The 18,633-nt window shown below is 40.4% G+C and overlaps 1 protein-coding gene across 1 annotated transcript in view; it reads right to left on the bottom strand.

Annotated features, from left to right (window-relative positions):
• Positions 1-2,305: 2,305 nt before the first annotated feature.
• LOC140243822 (uncharacterized) overlaps positions 2,306-18,633 on the bottom strand; it is a 109,923-nt gene continuing 93,595 nt past the window's right edge. The window contains exons 5-11 of the mRNA XM_072323490.1: positions 15,615-15,836; positions 14,474-14,723; positions 10,383-10,521; positions 9,480-9,601; positions 8,745-8,987; positions 3,685-3,856; positions 2,306-3,078 (exon numbers count right to left, since the gene is read on the bottom strand). Coding sequence (XP_072179591.1) covers positions 2,679-3,078; positions 3,685-3,856; positions 8,745-8,987; positions 9,480-9,601; positions 10,383-10,521; positions 14,474-14,723; positions 15,615-15,836 — 1,548 coding nt within the window. The 3' untranslated portion in view covers positions 2,306-2,678. The remainder of the gene's footprint in view (positions 3,079-3,684; positions 3,857-8,744; positions 8,988-9,479; positions 9,602-10,382; positions 10,522-14,473; positions 14,724-15,614; positions 15,837-18,633) is intronic.

The following is an 18,633-nucleotide window of genomic DNA, read 5'->3' as shown; positions in this document are numbered from 1 at the left end:
TTGTTGAGAATTTGGAATACTAGTAGAGGGAGGCAAAATTATGACTCTTAAAGGCATTTGGTCTGCCCTTGACTGTTGTAACCTATCCTGGAACTCTTATTCTTACAGAGAAAGAAGAACATTGGACCATTTTTTTTCCATACTAAAATGTTTTTTTCTGATGCATTCTGATAAATATAACAGACAGGTGCACGTGTGCTAACTGTCACTGGTGTTGTACGACAGAAGGTGCCTTGCCGCACAGTGCTGCTTATAACCTCACCAACAATGGGTTGTAACGATAAGCAGACACTCGCACAATTTCACAATCAATTAATTTACGCACAACATCTACCATCAACCTGTGTCCCTGCAAAACTGCACGGAACAGCAATACAATTCCCAGTACTGACTTACAACTGACCCCATAGAAATGCTCAGAAATGATAAAGCACAAGACTGTTTTGAGTATACACGAGTTCTACACACACTTTCTCCTCGTGACGAGCTGCCGCGAACAAATTTCCAGACCAGCGGAAATCAAGCAGACCACACATTTTTGACAGCGACACGTTTCGTACAAGACACAATCGTATCAAGTTCAAATGTACAACCATTACTTTGGTCCTGAAGGAAAAAACAAAAGTTTCCTTTTAACTCTTTGCACTCCTGTAGACTTTGGTATATCAGGTGTCCTTTTTGTACGTCATCGCTTCCATCTACTATACCTGTACATGGCGACTACGTAAGTGTAGAAGCTAGTGTTGGATCTCCAGAATCACTCTTAAATGATAATTGTGCAAGAAAACTCTTCTCATACAATCGTTCAGACATGTCTCTCCCTCCACCTATGGAAGAAATGCGCTGCAAGAAAGCTTTGGCAGGCTTATGCACAATACCAGTGGGGGACAGAACTGGAAGCCTAATATTATGTATGTAAAGTGGCAGAGAAAAAAAAAAAAGCAAACAAAAACAAATAAACATGGTGCTGTTGTCAAGCAGAACATACTGAAGCAAAACAACCTGCACTGCAGAGTCTGGCTGCTGGCTTGTTTTTAAAAAAAGCTTGACAAAAATAATCAATAAGAAAAAGATATATGAGTGATTGGTAGTCACAGTATTGATATAGGTGCTACTTAGTTTTAAGAATGCAAAGTGTCTGACCTAATGCTGAGTGAACATCTTACATCAAATGCAGAACATTGTTTTTGTGACTTAATCACTCTCCTGCTCAATTACTGGAAGATTTGCGCCTAATCCCGCATACAACTGCCAACTACCTGTATCCCGTACTCAGGGTCTTATTGCAGTAGCAAAATGAAATTTGAAGTTCTGTTTTCTACCTCTTTGCTCCTTTCCTATAGTTCTTTTGAGGGAAACTTGAATTTGCTTCCGAATTTTATGAAGAAAATGAGTACCGGTAGGGGGTAAAGGCAAGTATAAAGTAGCAGTGGCATACACTGAAATTTGAAACTCTAATACAATGTATCTACCTCTGCTCTTTATTCCTTCTCTTCTGTAGCTCTTTTGCTGGGAAAATTGAATTTGCTTCAAAATCTTTTACAGGAAATGAATACCGGCTTTACTGTATGTATACTTACTGCAGAACTATACTGCTAATTTGAAACAAATCCTTTGATGAGGAATGAGAGAAAATCTATTGCCTTTTTAATTATTTAAAGGATAATTTGAAAAAAAAAACAAACCCAACAAAACAGATTATTTTCTAAGCTGTAACTGCACCCTTGTGAATTAATTGCCTCTTACTTTTGAAATACTGCATTCATTTCTCACACTACACTGGGCAGGACCATTTATCACCGTTTCTTGGGCAAGCATCACCAGTGTAATATACCAACTGTGTCTGTAATTCAGACAAAAAACGAAAGAAACAACAAAACCTCTTGCCAATTGAAGGCTGCACCTTCTATTTGCACCCTGAAAAGTACTCCTCATATGGCAGAGGTGCTAGTTACCTCTGACCTCTCAATGCCAAAGATTTTTAATACACCGCACATCTCGACATCCTGAAATGGCACACGCTTGAAGTTTAATGTTGGTCTTTGTTGTATGGATTGATCACTAAAAAAAAAAAAAAAAAAAAAACCTTCATGACAATATCATCAATTCATTCTTCACACAGAATAAGTAATTGAATATCAATTTCATCATGCGACAAAGTGACGGTGGAGATCAACCTTATGAAATTTGGCAGACTAAATCCCCCTCGAAAAAAAAGAAAGAAAAAGTCTGGAATCTTGAAGATCACTTCAACTGCTCACGTTGTTCCATCCTGTCACAAAGTATTCATTTACTCAAGGCTTCGTCTTACTGATACTATGTCAATGTACACGTTTCCCACCACGACTGGTTGCCGTCGACACCAGGGGTGCCGCTTCCCTGATAAGCAACTCACAAAGTTTGAGAAGTGCCCTCTCGCGCCCACGTTTGCAGCTTTGGGACAGCGCCCACACTCGGCACCCGATGGAGATGTTGCTTCTGTCTCCACTCAGTCAATGTCACATCAATGCATATTCCAGAAAGTTCCACAAGTTCCATTGTCCTTCTCTTTAAACTTGGAAAACACTTAGCTGATAAGCACCATTGCCTTTTTTTTTTTTGCATGCCAGAGTACACAAATTCTCCCGCCATCTCGTCGGCTGAAGATTCTCGTTTCCCCCCTACTGGCGAAAAAAGAGCTACACTTGTTCCGGACTCACGGCAGATTCGGAGTCCTCCGCGTTGTTGTTTATCGTCGCCTCTGCGGCCTTCAGCTTCTTGATCGTGTTCTTGAGCGCCTGGCGCTTGTTGCAGAACCACACGCGGATCACCTCCCGGTCATAGTTCAGCTCCTGGGCCAGTGCCGTCATCTCGGCGCCCGTCGGGTGCGTGTTCTTCTCAAAGTGGCGGCTGAGGTACTCCAGGGCCTGGGGCGTGAACGACGTGCGCCGCTTGCGCTTCTTCACGGGCTCGCTGCCGATGAAGTCGGTGAGCTGGTTAAGGCCGTTTTTGTGCCGCTCCTCCGCCTCCGCCATCCACCGCTCCAAGACCGGCTTGATCTTCTGTGCACTCTTCGGCGTGATGTCCAGCTTCTCAAACCTACCATTTGTGGGGAAAAGGTACATGAATCAAGACACGCTTATGACATACCCAGTACAACCATGTATCAAAATCAAATATAAAATCCCGTGAACTTCAAAAAATGAGAGGCCAAACATAATCTCTGATTTCACAGCAAGCAACAATTTCCAATTTCCTGAACTAAAGTGGTTGCCTTTCTCCAACAGTTGAGAAATGAAGTCTACCAATTTTTGCACCATGTTCAATCTTTAAGAGTCTTCAAGTTGCCTCTAAGAGAAAACGTCTTCACCCCCATCCAATTCTGAGCTAATGCTGCTGCAGAAATGTTCACCTTGTTATCTTTAGATTTGCACCATTGAGTTTTGCTGCACACTCTAGATTGAAGAAATACTAGATGGGTCTTGAGATGGGCCCTAGGGCTTGTCTGCCCACAAAATAACACACACACACAAAATGATGGTTAAATTGTATGAAAGAGATTCCAAACTGTCAAATAATATCGCAAACCAAAATTTGATACTGAGGGTTGAAATTTCACGTTAGGGCCCTTCTGCCGGGGCAGGCAGAATCAATTTCATAATTATTAAATGATAACTCAATACTCTCAATAGGTTGATACTCTACCTGCAGATGGCCGATTGGCTGTAGGCGGGGCCCTCGGACTGGCTCAGGGCCTGGCCCACCTGGGTCTGGGTGAGGCCCAGAGAGAGCCGCCGGATCTTGAAGGCCTTGGCAAACTCCTTGATCTCCTCCAAGTTGATGCCGTCCACCTCGGCCGCATTGCCCATGTTACTTACTGCAGCCGGGTCACAAGAGGGAGACAGACAGACAAGACCATAGAGGTGATAATTCCATAGGTACATGTGTGTAGCTTTTTACCATCGAATATTGCTACAAAGTTACTGAAAATACAGACCTTTGTGTATGTAACAGAGGGAACATCTTTACAAAGGAGCTGCAGCTCTGTCACGAGCCCGAACATGAAAGCAGCTGTCACACGACAACAAGAAACCAAACAACAACAAAAGCATTAAAAAAAACCCACCCATGAGCAAAAAGAACCAGTCACCAAAGACCCAATTATGAATGACAACCAAAGTATGTAATATATGAATGGAAGAATGTAGAGAAAGGTTAGGAGATTGACAGACAAATGTACAGTTGGACAGATACAGACGGCAATAGACAGATGAATGGATATATACACAATCAATACCAGATACAGGTGTATAAGGTAAATTTCACAGAATTGTTATTTTCACAAATATTGCCTCCTGTCTTGTTTGAAAGTCTGCATGGTAATGTAAATTGAGGGAGAGAGGTTTGCGGCAACACGATGTGTGTAGTCATTGAGAGGGCTGCTCTTTGTGAGAAAGACCCTAAAAAGAGGAAAGTGAATATGGAAAGCAACATACATTGTAGGGAGGGCGTAAGGAAGTGAAATAGTGATGGTTGAAAGGGCAGCAGTGTGCTGGAAGTTGAGGTTCCCCTATGAGGGAGATGAAAAAATAGTCGACAGGGACAGCTGTAAGGAAGAATAGAGTGAGAATCGGGTAAACTGTTTGGAAGTCGGTGGGAGAAGAAGGATTTCAGGGGAGAAAGATTACTTTCAGGATTCTCTCTCTCTCTCTCTCTTTTATCCCACAGTTGAACTTCTCTTCGGCATAACAGTCGACTTTTCGACTCAACAGTCCTTTTCAGTAACACTTCACCACTTTACAGTTGTTTATAGGGACTAATTCTCAGTTCTTCTCTTTCCATCAGGCCTCCATTTTTAATGTCTTATTGTCTTCTCTCCCACATTCCCATTTTCACAAGAGTCCTTTTCAGGACTATAAAATTGAAATAATTATTCTTTCTCTCTCAATTGCCCTGACAAACTACTGTTAACATCAATATTTTCGCGTGACCAATTTTTCACACTGAGCGGCTCAAAAACATATTTCTGGGTTCTTGAATTCGCGGTGCGCAATTGTCAATCCATTTAAAATGTGGAGAGAAAATTGTGAAGATATTTTTCGCAGGTTTTAGAATTTGCGCTAGTCAGAAGTAGTGCAAAATACATGAAAATTACTGTACCGCAAAAATGTCTGCATTCACAGTATTATAACTGGAAAGACTTCTTAATATGCCTTGCTTGAGTAAGAACTATAATTGCTAAATTTTGACCCCAGACCTCTAACCGTCGCCAGAATTTGGCTCTACTGAAATGATGGGATCAAGTCACACTAAGCACTTTGTAGCCAGTCTGATGAAATTACATTTCAGTGCTTTGATATCAGATTTTTGAGATACCAAAGAAATTCCAGCATTACATCTTGTCCCCTAGAGCCACAGGTGATGCTCTTCATAACTAAATAATTTGTGCAAATTAAGAAATGTGAATTGACAGCATCAAGTAAATTGGAGTGCAAGTGCTGACTTTTATTGCATTAAGTCTGAAATTTCCATATTTGGCCTCTATTTTCAACCTTTTCAACTCAAACAAATCCTGCTGATATCAAATCACTCAATAAAGTGATATATGTATTTGATTTCTTTTTACAGTATCTATTGCAATTAACAAGAGGCAGAAAAAGGAAAAAAGATGAAAATGGAAGAAGACAATGAATATAAGAAGAAGAGGTGGAGGAGTAGAGGGGGAGGGGAAGCAAAAAGAACACTAAATGGGACTGTACGTGTCTAATCTATGCACAGGTCTGTCTGCAAAAACTTGCAACTGCATGTAACAGCAGAAGTGTTTTCCACCTGTCATAGTGAGTGTGCCCAATCCTTGTCAAACTTCGAATCTGACTTCAAAACTCTGGTTGTCAGCAAATCATTCAGGATAAGGAACAGAGAGCCGAACTGAGAAAATTGTTCCCCCTAACCCCTTTGTGTGCCAGGGACTGTGGATAATGCAATGCTAATTTGCACTCACAGCACACAAGTGGTTAAAATATCAATCCTCATCATTTAAAAACACATCACCAATCTTCCTTCTTCTTTTATAAGATGTATAATCAGCTAGTGAAGATGGTTCCATGACATTTGCTCCTGCGACAATTGCTCCCATGAAATATCTGCATGCTATTGAAGCCAAACATAACTTATACTCACAATCATAACCCAAACCCTAATCATACTCCTCACACCAAACTAAACCTAAAACCCTATCACAACCCTAACCCCAAGCCCTTGGAGAAAATAAGACCGGAGCAATTGTCGCAGGAGCAAATGTCTTGTCACCATTAAAGACTGGGAGCTTCAGGTATCAAATATGACAGGTGGCAATAGACACATGACTTTGTGCTTTAACAATGTAGTTCTCAGTGCAAAGGTAATCAGAATGACAAAGACAGATGTTTTGACAGCTTCATAAGGTGGCATATTGACAATATTCTACTACATGTATCTGCAAACGTACTTCTACAATACTTTTCGTGCTCAAAGAGACAGACACAGACTAACTGCACAGGCATCAATGGTATTGCTTAGAATTTAACTTACAGGACAAATAAATTGAAGCAAATGAACAGACTTAAAAATACTGGTATGTATCTATGCACAGAACCAAATGACAATTTACAATTTTTTTTTCTTTATAGGTGGCTGGTATTATATTTTGTGTTTTGGCAGGACAAGAGCTGAATTTATCCATATTCAAAAGCAGATGGGTATGAACAAAATGCTAAAACATTGACATAAGTGAATAGAAGTTTATCATTTATTCATCTGGTTGTTCTTTGGATGAGTTCATATCATAACAAAGTATACAACTGAATCAATGACATACACAACTGTACACATAGACTGACGTAATTTTCTTTTTCTAAATCAACGTCTCTCTGTGAGGTGTCCTCCTAAAGAGAGAAAAAAATAAGACCATTTAAATGGACAGAACAAAAAAAGGCTCACTAAAGAGTTAACCTGTTGAAGACAAGTCCCGAGTATACACGGGCAGGTGTCTATGGAAAATGTGTGTTGTAGCAAAATCAGCCTGTCCTCACCGGGTTAAGTAATAGTCATTACAACTTTCCTTCATGGGTTGGGGGTCAAATCTAATGAAGTACGAAGCAACACACACATATGTGACCCGCTACAACAAAAGGATCCTAAAGTCACTGATGGCGAGCCAAGCATGGCCCAGAAAAAATGCTATTTTCTGGCCTTTCCTTTGATCATTTAGCTTCGAAATTTCGGCAGATGATAGAAGATACATTAGACTACAAAATTATGTAAACACAGAAATCCGAACGTTTTGACAGATTTTTGTGTTCTGACTTCAAACTTGATTTTCTCGGCTCACCCGTCAGCGACTTTAGGATCCTTTTGTTGTAGCGGGTCACATATGATCTATATCAAGGTCAAGAAATGGTCACACAAAGGCATGAATGTGGTCATAATTGCATCTTAAATATCAGCTTTCCTGTCACAAGAATCTGTATAGTAATTACTACAAAGCATACATGCACTTTCTTGAGCAACACTCTCACTGTTGAAAACATGCAACGCATCAAATCATGTCTAGTACACAAAACAAGCACATACGAGTATTTATGAAATATATGCATTGCATAGAGTTAATCTCACGTGTGAAACAGACATACAGACACATAATGTATTGACACAGATGCTATTAAAATACAAGTAAACAACATCAACCTGGCTCCATAGTAGTATGTAGGGTATTTTGGGATGGGGACTTCTGGGCTTTGCTGCATTTGGGAGGCATGGCTTGGACAGTTAACACTGGATTTCTTGTGGGGGCAGGAGGGACATTAACCTGGATGTCTCTGACTTGTAACATGTCATGATTTGATCTTCACTGTATTTTAGTTGCATAAAAATTTGCATTATCTTAAATCTGCAGTAGATTTCCGATCGAAATGTGGATGATACCAGTGCAGAGATATTCTCTGCATTAAGGCCGGAGTTACTCCTGTCATATTAACTGTAATTGTAGTAGCATTCGAAATAGAATAAACCATATCATTTGAATGGATCTTACCCATAAGAAGAGACTAAAGCTTTGGAGACAATTGGCATAAATGCACAAGCATGATATAGGAATCAGGACTGAAATTCATTTCTTGAATTGCAGTATTGATGAAATCAATTATGTTCTTGTTACCCTTTGCTTGTGACTAGGTAGATGTTTAGCATTACAACTTAGTAATGGCTTCCATAAAAAAATTGACATTTGATTTCTCTGAGGGCAAAAGTAGAATGTCTAGAGTCAGTTGAGATCAGAGCCTGTTTCACAAGTGCCAAATATTGCTGCAAACTGTGTGAAGGAGGGTCGACTGGCTGTGCGGAGTAGGTGGTAAGTGGGAGCAGAGGGGGGTTAATAAACCCAGTGTTAGTGCGTCAAGCCATGCAAGAAGGGGAGGAGGACATTTTGATTTTCGGTGTCGTCAGTCCAGAATGGCGACAAGTGACACAGCTGACGTGAAAGGGACACAAATGTCCATTTGTTAGGGCGGTCAGTTGAAGGAATCTATCGCGGACAGCAAACAAAAAATTTGTCAGTGGGTGGGAGACACAAACTTAATTTTCCAAAAGCATAATTTTTTTTATCTCTTTCCTCTCTCGTTCACTGCCAATTGTTTGATCGTTTTGTTTGTCGAAATTTGCATCGCATTACGTTTGGCAAAAATCGTGAAGCCCCATCCCAAGTAATGGAGCCCGGACAGTACCTTTACCTGGGCTCGCCAACCCTCCGGCCACGTGGTTGCCGCCCGTCGTCGCCGTCGTCGTGGAGACAACGACCTGGTGGCCCGGCTGACCCCCAACCTGCGTGACCCCGACGGGGGCTGCTGCGGACTGGCTGGAGACAACAGAGCTCCGCACCAGCTGGCTGGGCAGGATCTGGGCAATGCTGCTCTGAGAGCCCTGGGCTGCCGCTATGTGGGAGATGACGGTGCCTTGCGCCGTGTTCAGCCCAGCTGGGGGAAAAGGACAAAATAACAATCTCAAGATCAAAATCAATCTATATCAAAAAGTGATCTCAAAATCAAAAGCAATCGATTTCACAGCATGATTTAAAAATCAAGATCAATCTACTTCAGGATGTGATCTCAAAATCAAGGTCAATCTATGTCACAATGTGATCTCAAAAATAAAATAAATCTATTTTAGAATGTGAACACAAAATCAAAATCACTCTATTTCACAATGTGATCTCAAAATCAAAATCAATCCATTTCATGTGATTTCAATTTCAAAATCAACCTATTTCACAAGATTTCAAAATCAAATCAGCACCACGCAGCACCACGAGGTGGAAGTATGAAACTGTGGCACGTCATAACTTTCTCTACACTTTGTACTGTCACAGTTCTGTTTGGTTTGTTTCTACTCCCTTTTTCACAGTCAAACATAAACAAGGAGTTCTTCCTTGTCGCTGGAGCCTGAGGGAGGAATGCCGTGAGTAGTACCTGCCAGTCCCTGTAGTGAGAGGGCTTGGGCGGCGGCTGACGACGTGGTGCTCAGCTTCTGTGCAGCGAGGAGGGGGGCAGTGGGGTTGGAGGTGGTGGTCGGTTGTGACACCAGCACTGACCTGGATGGGGGAGAGAGTTCGAGAGAGTTTGAGAGGTCAAACAGAGGTTATGCAAGAGATAGATAAATAATTGAATATACTGAAAACATGGAAATTTTTGCAGTGTTAAAATTTTCACGCATTTAGCACAACCACAAACTAGGGCAAAAAGAAAAGAACACAAATATTTTTGCTTGCAATATGTTCCAGTAAGTGATGTCTTGATCCCGCGGAATTAAAAGCATGCAAAACCTATCTTACCCGGCCAAGCATGAAAAATTAGAGGTGCAAAAATATCCACTTTTAAAGTAAATCAATGTCACATTTGTGATACAGCCTCTATCTTTTTCTAGGTGAACTGACTCTTTTTTGAATGTAGAAGACTCACTGATGTAATACGTATTTATCTGTTTCTTACTCATTGAGAAATGAGATGCCTTATGCATGCTCCAATGTATACTATCCCTGCAAATACGTTTCATGGAACATGAGGAAAGCTAAAGAGTTTACAATATGTTTTTAGCCAAAGATGAAATTTACAAATACTTGTTTGCAATTTGAATCTTGCTTCATGCAGCAAATAGGTGAATTCAGATGTTTGCCAGGGTACTGAATACAGTAAACATACATGTACATGAATTATACTGAATGATATACACGTGCATATCATGTGTACACATGATCTGTCTCTGAAGACTCTTCTATGCAGACTTGTCTTATCAATTCTGCATTCATATTTCGAAGTGAAAAGAAACAGAATGGATAAATGCTTCAATGGAGGGGGGAAGAGAGGAGAATGTACCGTGCTGCGTGCTGGCCTGAAAGGCTCAGTTGGTTGGCGGTGCTTCCCATCAGGCCTTGCGTTACCGTGGCGAGGGAAGGCAGGGCCTGGCTGCTGTGCGTGGTCACGAGACTCGGAACACTTGCAGACGTTGTACTGTCTGCGAGGCAAAACGAAAGAGAGTTTTTGGGCAATAAAATAATTTAACTGAAATATTCTTCGACTTAGCAAATACTGTATACGCCGAATATTTCGCGAAGGTTTTTATTTTCACGAATTTCGCGAGTCGGGTGCTATTTGCGAAATTAAAGACACGCGAAAATATCGACTCTATTCTCGATGTGAATTTGACGTGCGCACGTACATTTCTTTGTTCAGTACAGGACTCCTCGATCGCGAATTTAACCACTCGCGAAATCGTCGGGAATTCACGATTCGCGAAAATTTACACTCGCGAAATATATGGCGTATACAGTATCTCCATTAATCAGCATCAGATCAGTGTTCATCCTCATACAATCTACTCATGTCTTTTTGAGCCATATATTTTTTGGTTTTATTCTGTGAAGACACAATTACCACCCTATTTAAAGGCATTTCTTGCCATTTGCACATGAAACAAAAACCCAGCTTCAGTGCTTCAAAATGGTCCTAAAATGTGAGTCAGGGATAGAAACAACCAACTGATGTAAAAAATTTGAATCAGTACATGTATAATCAATGTAAAGTACTGTCAAAAATACAAAATGTGAATAATAAATAAGAATGTTTCTAGACTATTCAAACCGTCTGCAGTTATGGTTAATGAGAAAAATAGTGGTATCTCCTAATATTTTAGGTTTTTATTGCTAGATCTTTACATGGTACATGTACAGTGTAGCATGTTTGTGATACATTGTACATCTGACCTTCACATATGATCAAATGTGATATTTCAAACATTTTTAAAATCACTGCTCCCAATGGTTAAAGGACAAGTTCACCTTCATAGACATGTGGGTTGAGTGAATGCAGCAATATTAGTAGAACACATCAGTGAGAGTTTGAGCAAAAATGGACAATCCGTTAAAAAGTTATGAATTTTTGAAGTTTCTGCTTAGTCACGGCTGGATGAAAAGACTACTATAGCTTGTGATGTCACATGAGTACAACAATATAAAGAAAGAATAAAGAAAATTCGACATATTTCCATTTTTCTCGCATAACAAAAGAACACTCAACTTCTCTCTTTCAGAAGGCAGGGCGAATAATATTACCCTTAACATACGTCAGTAGCAAGTCGAAGAAATGTGAAGTTTATTCAAAAAGTAAAGTTTTGTGAAATTCTCTTTTTATTTTCCTTATATAGTTGTATGCATGTGACATCATACACTGCAGTAGTCTTCTCTTCCAAGCAGTGACAGGGCAGATACTTAAAATATTCGTAACTTTTGAACGGATTGTCCAATTTTCCTCAAACTTTCACTAATGTGTTCTACTAATATATTGCTGCATTCTCTCAATCCTTGTGTATATGAAGGTGGACTTGTCCTTTACACAGTACTTTTAATCTCTCTGCGTCCACTTGCAACAACTCCTTGTAATACGTAGTCCAGCTTGGATCCATCAGTTGTTGCTAAATTAGGCAATACTTCATAGACAAGCATTCTACTTGCCAGGTATTATACTTGCTTTGAGGGCACATACAAAATACTGAAATGCTATTGGACGAACATTATCTCATTCAAAATTAATTACTTTTAATGAGGAGAAAGACGGAGAGCACGGGTGGAAAATAAACTCTATTTGAGGATTTTTGGGAAAATACATGCGAAATAGAGGTAATCAAATAAAAATGACAAACGATGATGACAGAAGAATACTTAAATAGCACCATTTATCTCTAGAAACAATCAGAGGTATCAGGCTCCCACAAAGTGCTGGGGGGGGGGGTGGGGTGCAGAATGAATCTGATATTACAGAATGCAATAGATGTGGTATAAGTTTGACCCTTGACATGGACCTAGCATCAAAGATGAAAATACAAGCACAGATATTTATACTATATTGAAAAGTAATATCAAAACAAAACAAGCATACATAGTCAGACAGTACGATAAATCATGACAGTCTGTGATGGATCACTGTTAAAATGTTTTCCATTGACATGATCCAATATCTAGCTTATCTTGGCCACAAACCATTCCACACACATACAAAAAGGCATACAAAGCTATCACATTTGATATTTGATATTTGATATTTGATACTTGAGGATAAGCATAAGATATATGAACTGCACTTGTGCAAAAGAGTATCAGTATCTCTAAACCTCCCCAACCCTTCCCCAGCCCCACTCCAAATACGAGGAAAAAGAAACACATGAAACAATATCTTTCCCATTTCAAATGATTTTATCCAAGTGATCACTTTCCTATTTTCCCAGCCTTAAAACCCAAATGATATGAAAAAAGGGGAAAAAGGTAGGGAAATGTCATTTCACTTTTTTTGTTGTGCGTGTGTGTGTGTGTTCTTTTTATATGCCAGCTCGTATGCCTGCAGAAAAGTTCAAATAACCGCACTCTGCCTTAGCATGCGGGTAACATGAAACTTTGTGCAATACAAATCAAATATTGACCGCCCTCCGAGGTTGTAAAGGGAGGAACCCTCCATAGGTTGTTCAGAGAGGAACGCGGGATGGAAAAAAAAGAAGAAGAAGAAAACCCACAAACTGTCCACCATTTGGAGGACTCGGGGGATGTTTATTTTTTTCCGGATGTTTAGGGAAAAGAGAGTCAGAAAGACTGCTCACTGTTATCTATCCGTCCACAAGGGAATGGAGGCTCCCAGTGCCATCGAAACCACTGTGAATGCATGGAAAATTTTCTCTTGTAATCATCTGGAAGCTGTGTTGTTCACCCCCCCCCCCCCCACCACCCTTTCCCTTGAGGATAATGCAGTTTTAAGGCAGAGTCTATCGAAAGAGAATGAATACTGTTGCATATGCATGACCCTATGTCTTTTAAATCAAATTGAGCATTCAAAATTTTGAAAACTGTCATTGATTTTTACAAAAGAACAGTTTAATGACCAAATGATATGAATATCTATAGGCCCATAATAGTTGCATGTTGGAGCAAGTGCAACAGCTTTAAAATGTGTGTGTGTGTGTGTTTGCACACATGTTTAATGCATACAGTAGACCTAAAGACCCATTTGTTACAAGCAAGGACCACTGCACGAAAGAGCACATTATTAGGGCAGGTATTCCATGTACATTCCATTATTCATTCGGCAAAAATTGAGAAGAAATCAGCTTCATTGCTTCCTGTTCTGTTAAATGTTTATCTTCTGTAAAATCTCTTTGCAAAAAAAGATAAAGAAAGAATTAACACCTTTTAACCATTCTTGGGTAAAGTATGGCCTACTACATAGTATCTCATCTGTGAGACTCTAATGAAATCACCTACACGTCAAGCAATGAACAAGGAATTTCTCAAAGATTCGAGCAATGCTTTCGGCTAGACTTGGTTGAACTAGAGACATACATTGTACACTTGTATATTTGTTTTAATGTGTGGGCAACCAGTTTGTATCTATTGACAATGGCAACGCTACACAGCTCACTCAAATACACATCCCATAACCAGGGCTCCACACTAACTTTTATTTTTGGTGGCCCAAAGGCAAACATCCGACCTTTTTTGGTGGCCCGATCAGGCCACCAAAGTCTTCATTTCTGAAATTTTGGTGGCCCGACATGCGTTTTTGGTGGACCTGGGCCACCGGGCCACCGTTAGTGTCTAGCCCTGCCATAACACAAGTAGGGTACATTCTTATTGCAAAGAAGATGAAAAGAGAAGAGAGAAGAAAGAATAAACAAACTGGATAAGAAAAGAGAAGAAACATAAAGGATTGAGATAATGAAAGAAGAGAATGAGGGAGGGGTGAAGATAAAAATCAACACACAAAAAAAGAATTACATAAGAAAAAGATAGAAAAGATAGAAAAGAGGGCAGTAGAACACGGTTGCAGTTTTCTGTGCTCAAAAGACACTGTCTTGAAGTTCAGAAGGCAACACGATCTCCCTATTTTGAAACGGGAGCCAGCGAAAATAGAAAGAAAACACTCACTGGTTTTGAAAGCTGTGCTGGATGTACTGCTGGTCGGCGTGGAGACGGAGAGGACCTGCGCCCCCGCCCCCATCAGCACCTGGGGGAGGGGGAGTGTACCCAGGCCGGTCTGCCCCGTCAGGACGGAGACCGGAGGGAGGGGTGCGGTGGGTGAGGTCATGTGGTTGGATTTGGCAAGATGTGCTGCGGAGGAGACCACGTTTGTGCTGCTGGTGATGCTGGGAATGGCGGCCGGGGCCGACGGTAATACCTGCAAAGGTGGCGGAAACGGTGAAGCCAAAATGACCGCCTGGGTTTATTTTGCAGGTATGCTTCTGTGTTTGTCTGCTTGTGTCTGGATGTCTGCATATGTATCTTGTGCATCTGTCTGTGTGTGTATGCTTGTGTGTGCACCTTTAAGAACACTTGCCTAAACACAGATTACTATTGGAATACACATGGGAAAATGTAGACATCTGCAAAAATAAGGATTATAGAGATTTATTTGATTATTTGTCACCATATACAGCACCACATTTTGAACACGGGGATGCCCAGAGTCCAGACATCTTGTGTCAGAGCAGAACAAAACCACAGGGGCCAGCAATTGGGCGAGTAAACTGTGGACTATATAAAACATGGATTGATCAACATTTTGAAGGCTCACATGTGTACAGTGTACAATGTACAATTGTCTGGGTGATGTGTGGAATAAGTACTATTCATACACAGGGAAAAAAGGCGATTCCAATCGTGATTACAATCATGTTTTTTAGCACTCTTGTTCACATGTACACAAGCAAAGAGGAAAAAACTGTAATACAAATTGCACTGATTCATGAAGTCCAGTCCCAAAGAGGTCCTACGGTAGGTGGGACCCACCATTGAATGGGACCACTTTGATTTACTTTGTTTTTGGATATCTCTGTCATTTCAAAACCAAAATTCATCAAATTTCATCAAATTAATCTTTCATAAACGGTTTCCGATTACCAAGGTATTCCGAAAAAAGTTAAAATCTGAATCCCCCATCTCAACCCAAACTATATCATCCCTTTAAGAAAAGGTATGAAGTGTTTTTATCAGAGCAAAGTAACACGTTTTCATGTGGCACTTTCTGTGCTACTTGGGGACTTTACATCTGAGGCTCTGAGGGTTGTACCTGTGACGGCATGGCTGCAAGGTTAGCAAGGTTCGGAGAGGCGAGGAGCTGCCCGCCGGTACCAGTGGGAATCAGGAACTGAATGCCCCCAGCCCCCTGGGCCAGGGTGACGGGAATGGTCAGGATCTGCTGCTGCCCGGCCGCGTTGGTGATGGGCAGGGTCAGTATCTGCTGCTGGCCTCCGTTGGACGGGATGGTCAACAGCTGCTGGGCCCCTGAGAGCTATAGTAAAACAAAAAAGGAGACAGAGAGGATAGAGAAAGAGGGTGGATGGGAAATGGACTTTTTGCTGTACTGACACTTTAACCCATTGAGGACGGGCTGATATTTCTACAACACACATTTCCCATAGACACCTTCTGTGTATACTCAGGACTCGTCTTTAACAGGTTAATCACAAGGTCTTAAGACAAGAAACATGATGGATGGTCACAACTTCTTTGACCTTTGACCCACGCACTTTCTGCTGCAGCTTATCTACTAAAAGATAAATTGAATTGATTTGTTTTACAATGCCACTAAAGGAAGCAATGGGTGCTTGTAAGCAAGGAGCAATGGGACTGACGGCTTTGTGTTTACATATAGTCCCCTCGGAAGGACCAGGCAACAACGGTAAAGTGCCTTGCCTAGAGGAAGAACCACTGCAGCTAGGGGACTTGAACCAGGGACCTCGTGATCGACTGTTCATGGTCTTATCCACTGGGCCACAGGAGCTCCTCGAGAGCATTCATCATTTGGCAATCTGAAAAATAAACCCTCACAACTTTGCCATAATGTGAGTCAGGCACACCAATTGGGCTTTGTCACTGTTACAACCGTCCTTTTACGTCTCCGAACATCGGCACCAGCCGACAAAAGAAAGTAAAGAAGTGGACGGGGCAGAGTGGCAAAGAGAGCAGAGCAAAGGTTAATTCTCCCTTTTAATTTGGCTGTAACAGTGGCATACAAATCTATTCCAGCGGAATGAGTTACCGTGCCGCCTTAACAGCAGCTGTGATACATTTTAGTTATCTATTGCATGCATCATCTCTGCACATTTGACATTTAGCCGGAAGGCATTTGCGGAAATCAGGGTGAACAAAGTGCACTTTCATTGGTTGGTGTCAGAATCCAGGTACGGGTTGTCCATGTGTGAAAGTGGCAGATAAAGGAAAAAATCCGAAATATAACTGAGCAAACAACCAAAATCCAAATCTTCATACGATGGAAAGTCATCTGCCATCATAAATGAGTAAATCTACCCTAACTCTCTCTCTCTCTCTCTCTCTCTCTCTCTCTATATATATATATATATATATATATTTTTTTTTCAGATTCAAAGCCTATCACACAACAGCTCAGGATATAGCATACCTGCCAACATTTCAAGATGAAATATCTTACTCGTGGATTGCAAAAATCTTATTTTATATGCAAACTGAAGTTAAAAATCTTACTTTCGGTCAAATCTTCAGAAAATACACATGAAAGGTATATCTAAATATTTTTTAAAAATCTGATTTCTCTGACAGAAAATCTGATTTTGCTATTTTTAACATAAAAAATCTTACTGAATCTGATAAAATCTTACTAGTTGGCAAGTATGATATAGCATCATGATACAAGCTACAGTGCCAGAGAAGAAAAAAGAACCATATATATTTTACAGAGCATCAGTAGTTGAAGCAAACTGATATTTTTCCCCCTGTTTTCATCTTAAATCTGTCTGACATGCTATTGGATTTAAAATGGAAAAAAAAAAATCTTAACTTTGCCTCACAGAAAAAAGCAACATGTCTGTTTCAATCGCCGTATTTGAACTTGAACAAGGAATGATTATGAACGAACGCGTCTCGCCGCAACAGGTTCCCGTGCAAGATGATGTCATATGACAGCGTAAGACTGTTTAGTTGTAGTATTCGCTGGACAAGTTGTATGCACCGACCTGTACACGCAGATTTCGTATGTTTTGAAATCTCACAGAACTGTGCATTCATTATTCACAATGAGCAAATTGCCTGTGGCTACCAGTATAATGCTCAGGACTCCCCCCCCCCCCCCCCCCCCCCCCCATTGGGGCATTTTTCATTCTTTCATTCATCATTCATTCATCATTCATGGTGCAGCATCCTGGTGTCTGGCTTGTGGCCCTTTTGTTTCTTTTCTTTTTTTTCATTTGTACAATTACACAGTGGGTGGTGACATGGTATTCATCACAAAAAACCACAGTTGGTATTCGAGCAGTGTATGTCAAAATCAATAATCTGGGTAGATCTAAAATGTGAAAGATCTACATTATTCAAAGACTATTTGTTATAATTCAAGCATTGCACACTTCTGATATTTGATCACAGCTAGGACATACAGGTGTATTTCAAAGCATATGATGTACATCATATTATACCAGTGGCAAATTGAACTGGTCTCATAATCCAAGTATTTGCAAAAGAAAAAAAAATCCACATAACATGAAATGATAGTCATGAAATAATCAATATTTAATGTTTTGGTATAAAAGGGAGGGGTAAAGTTAAATCTTAATATGTCCATGGCAGTTTATTAATAGCTTAAAATACTACATTTGGCATACACTGTACTTATATTTCTCTGGACACAAATGAGTAAAAGACATGTGCTTCTGTGTAATAGCAAAGTTCTACGGCTTTTGTATAGACTGTTCTTATACAGGATTATTTTTAAACTGCACTGCACAAATTGCTTTTTGATATTCCACCTGATTTAAGTAAAAAACTAGAAATATCGCTTTGGCGACTGGTATGCCTCCGCCATAATGCATGATTTTCCCAATAGGTCTAGATAGTACATGTGGACAATGTGTGATTACATTTTCACAAAATTGGCAAAATATTGAAATGACAAGTTTGTCACAAATGTGTTGAATGTTCACCTTCCTTGACCTAGGTTTAATTGGATGAATAGGAGAGCATGTATCTAGGGATTTAAGGACTTTAACTCGACTTTGACCCATTCATACATTTAGGCATTGAGTAATTTTCAAGGTACAGGTGTGGAGAAAAAG

Source organism: Diadema setosum, chromosome 20 (assembly GCF_964275005.1).
Source record: "Diadema setosum chromosome 20, eeDiaSeto1, whole genome shotgun sequence".
Taxonomy (NCBI): Eukaryota; Metazoa; Echinodermata; class Echinoidea; order Diadematoida; family Diadematidae; genus Diadema; species Diadema setosum.
Note: the sequence above shows the minus strand (reverse complement) of the source record. Positions and strands in the feature narration are given on the sequence as shown.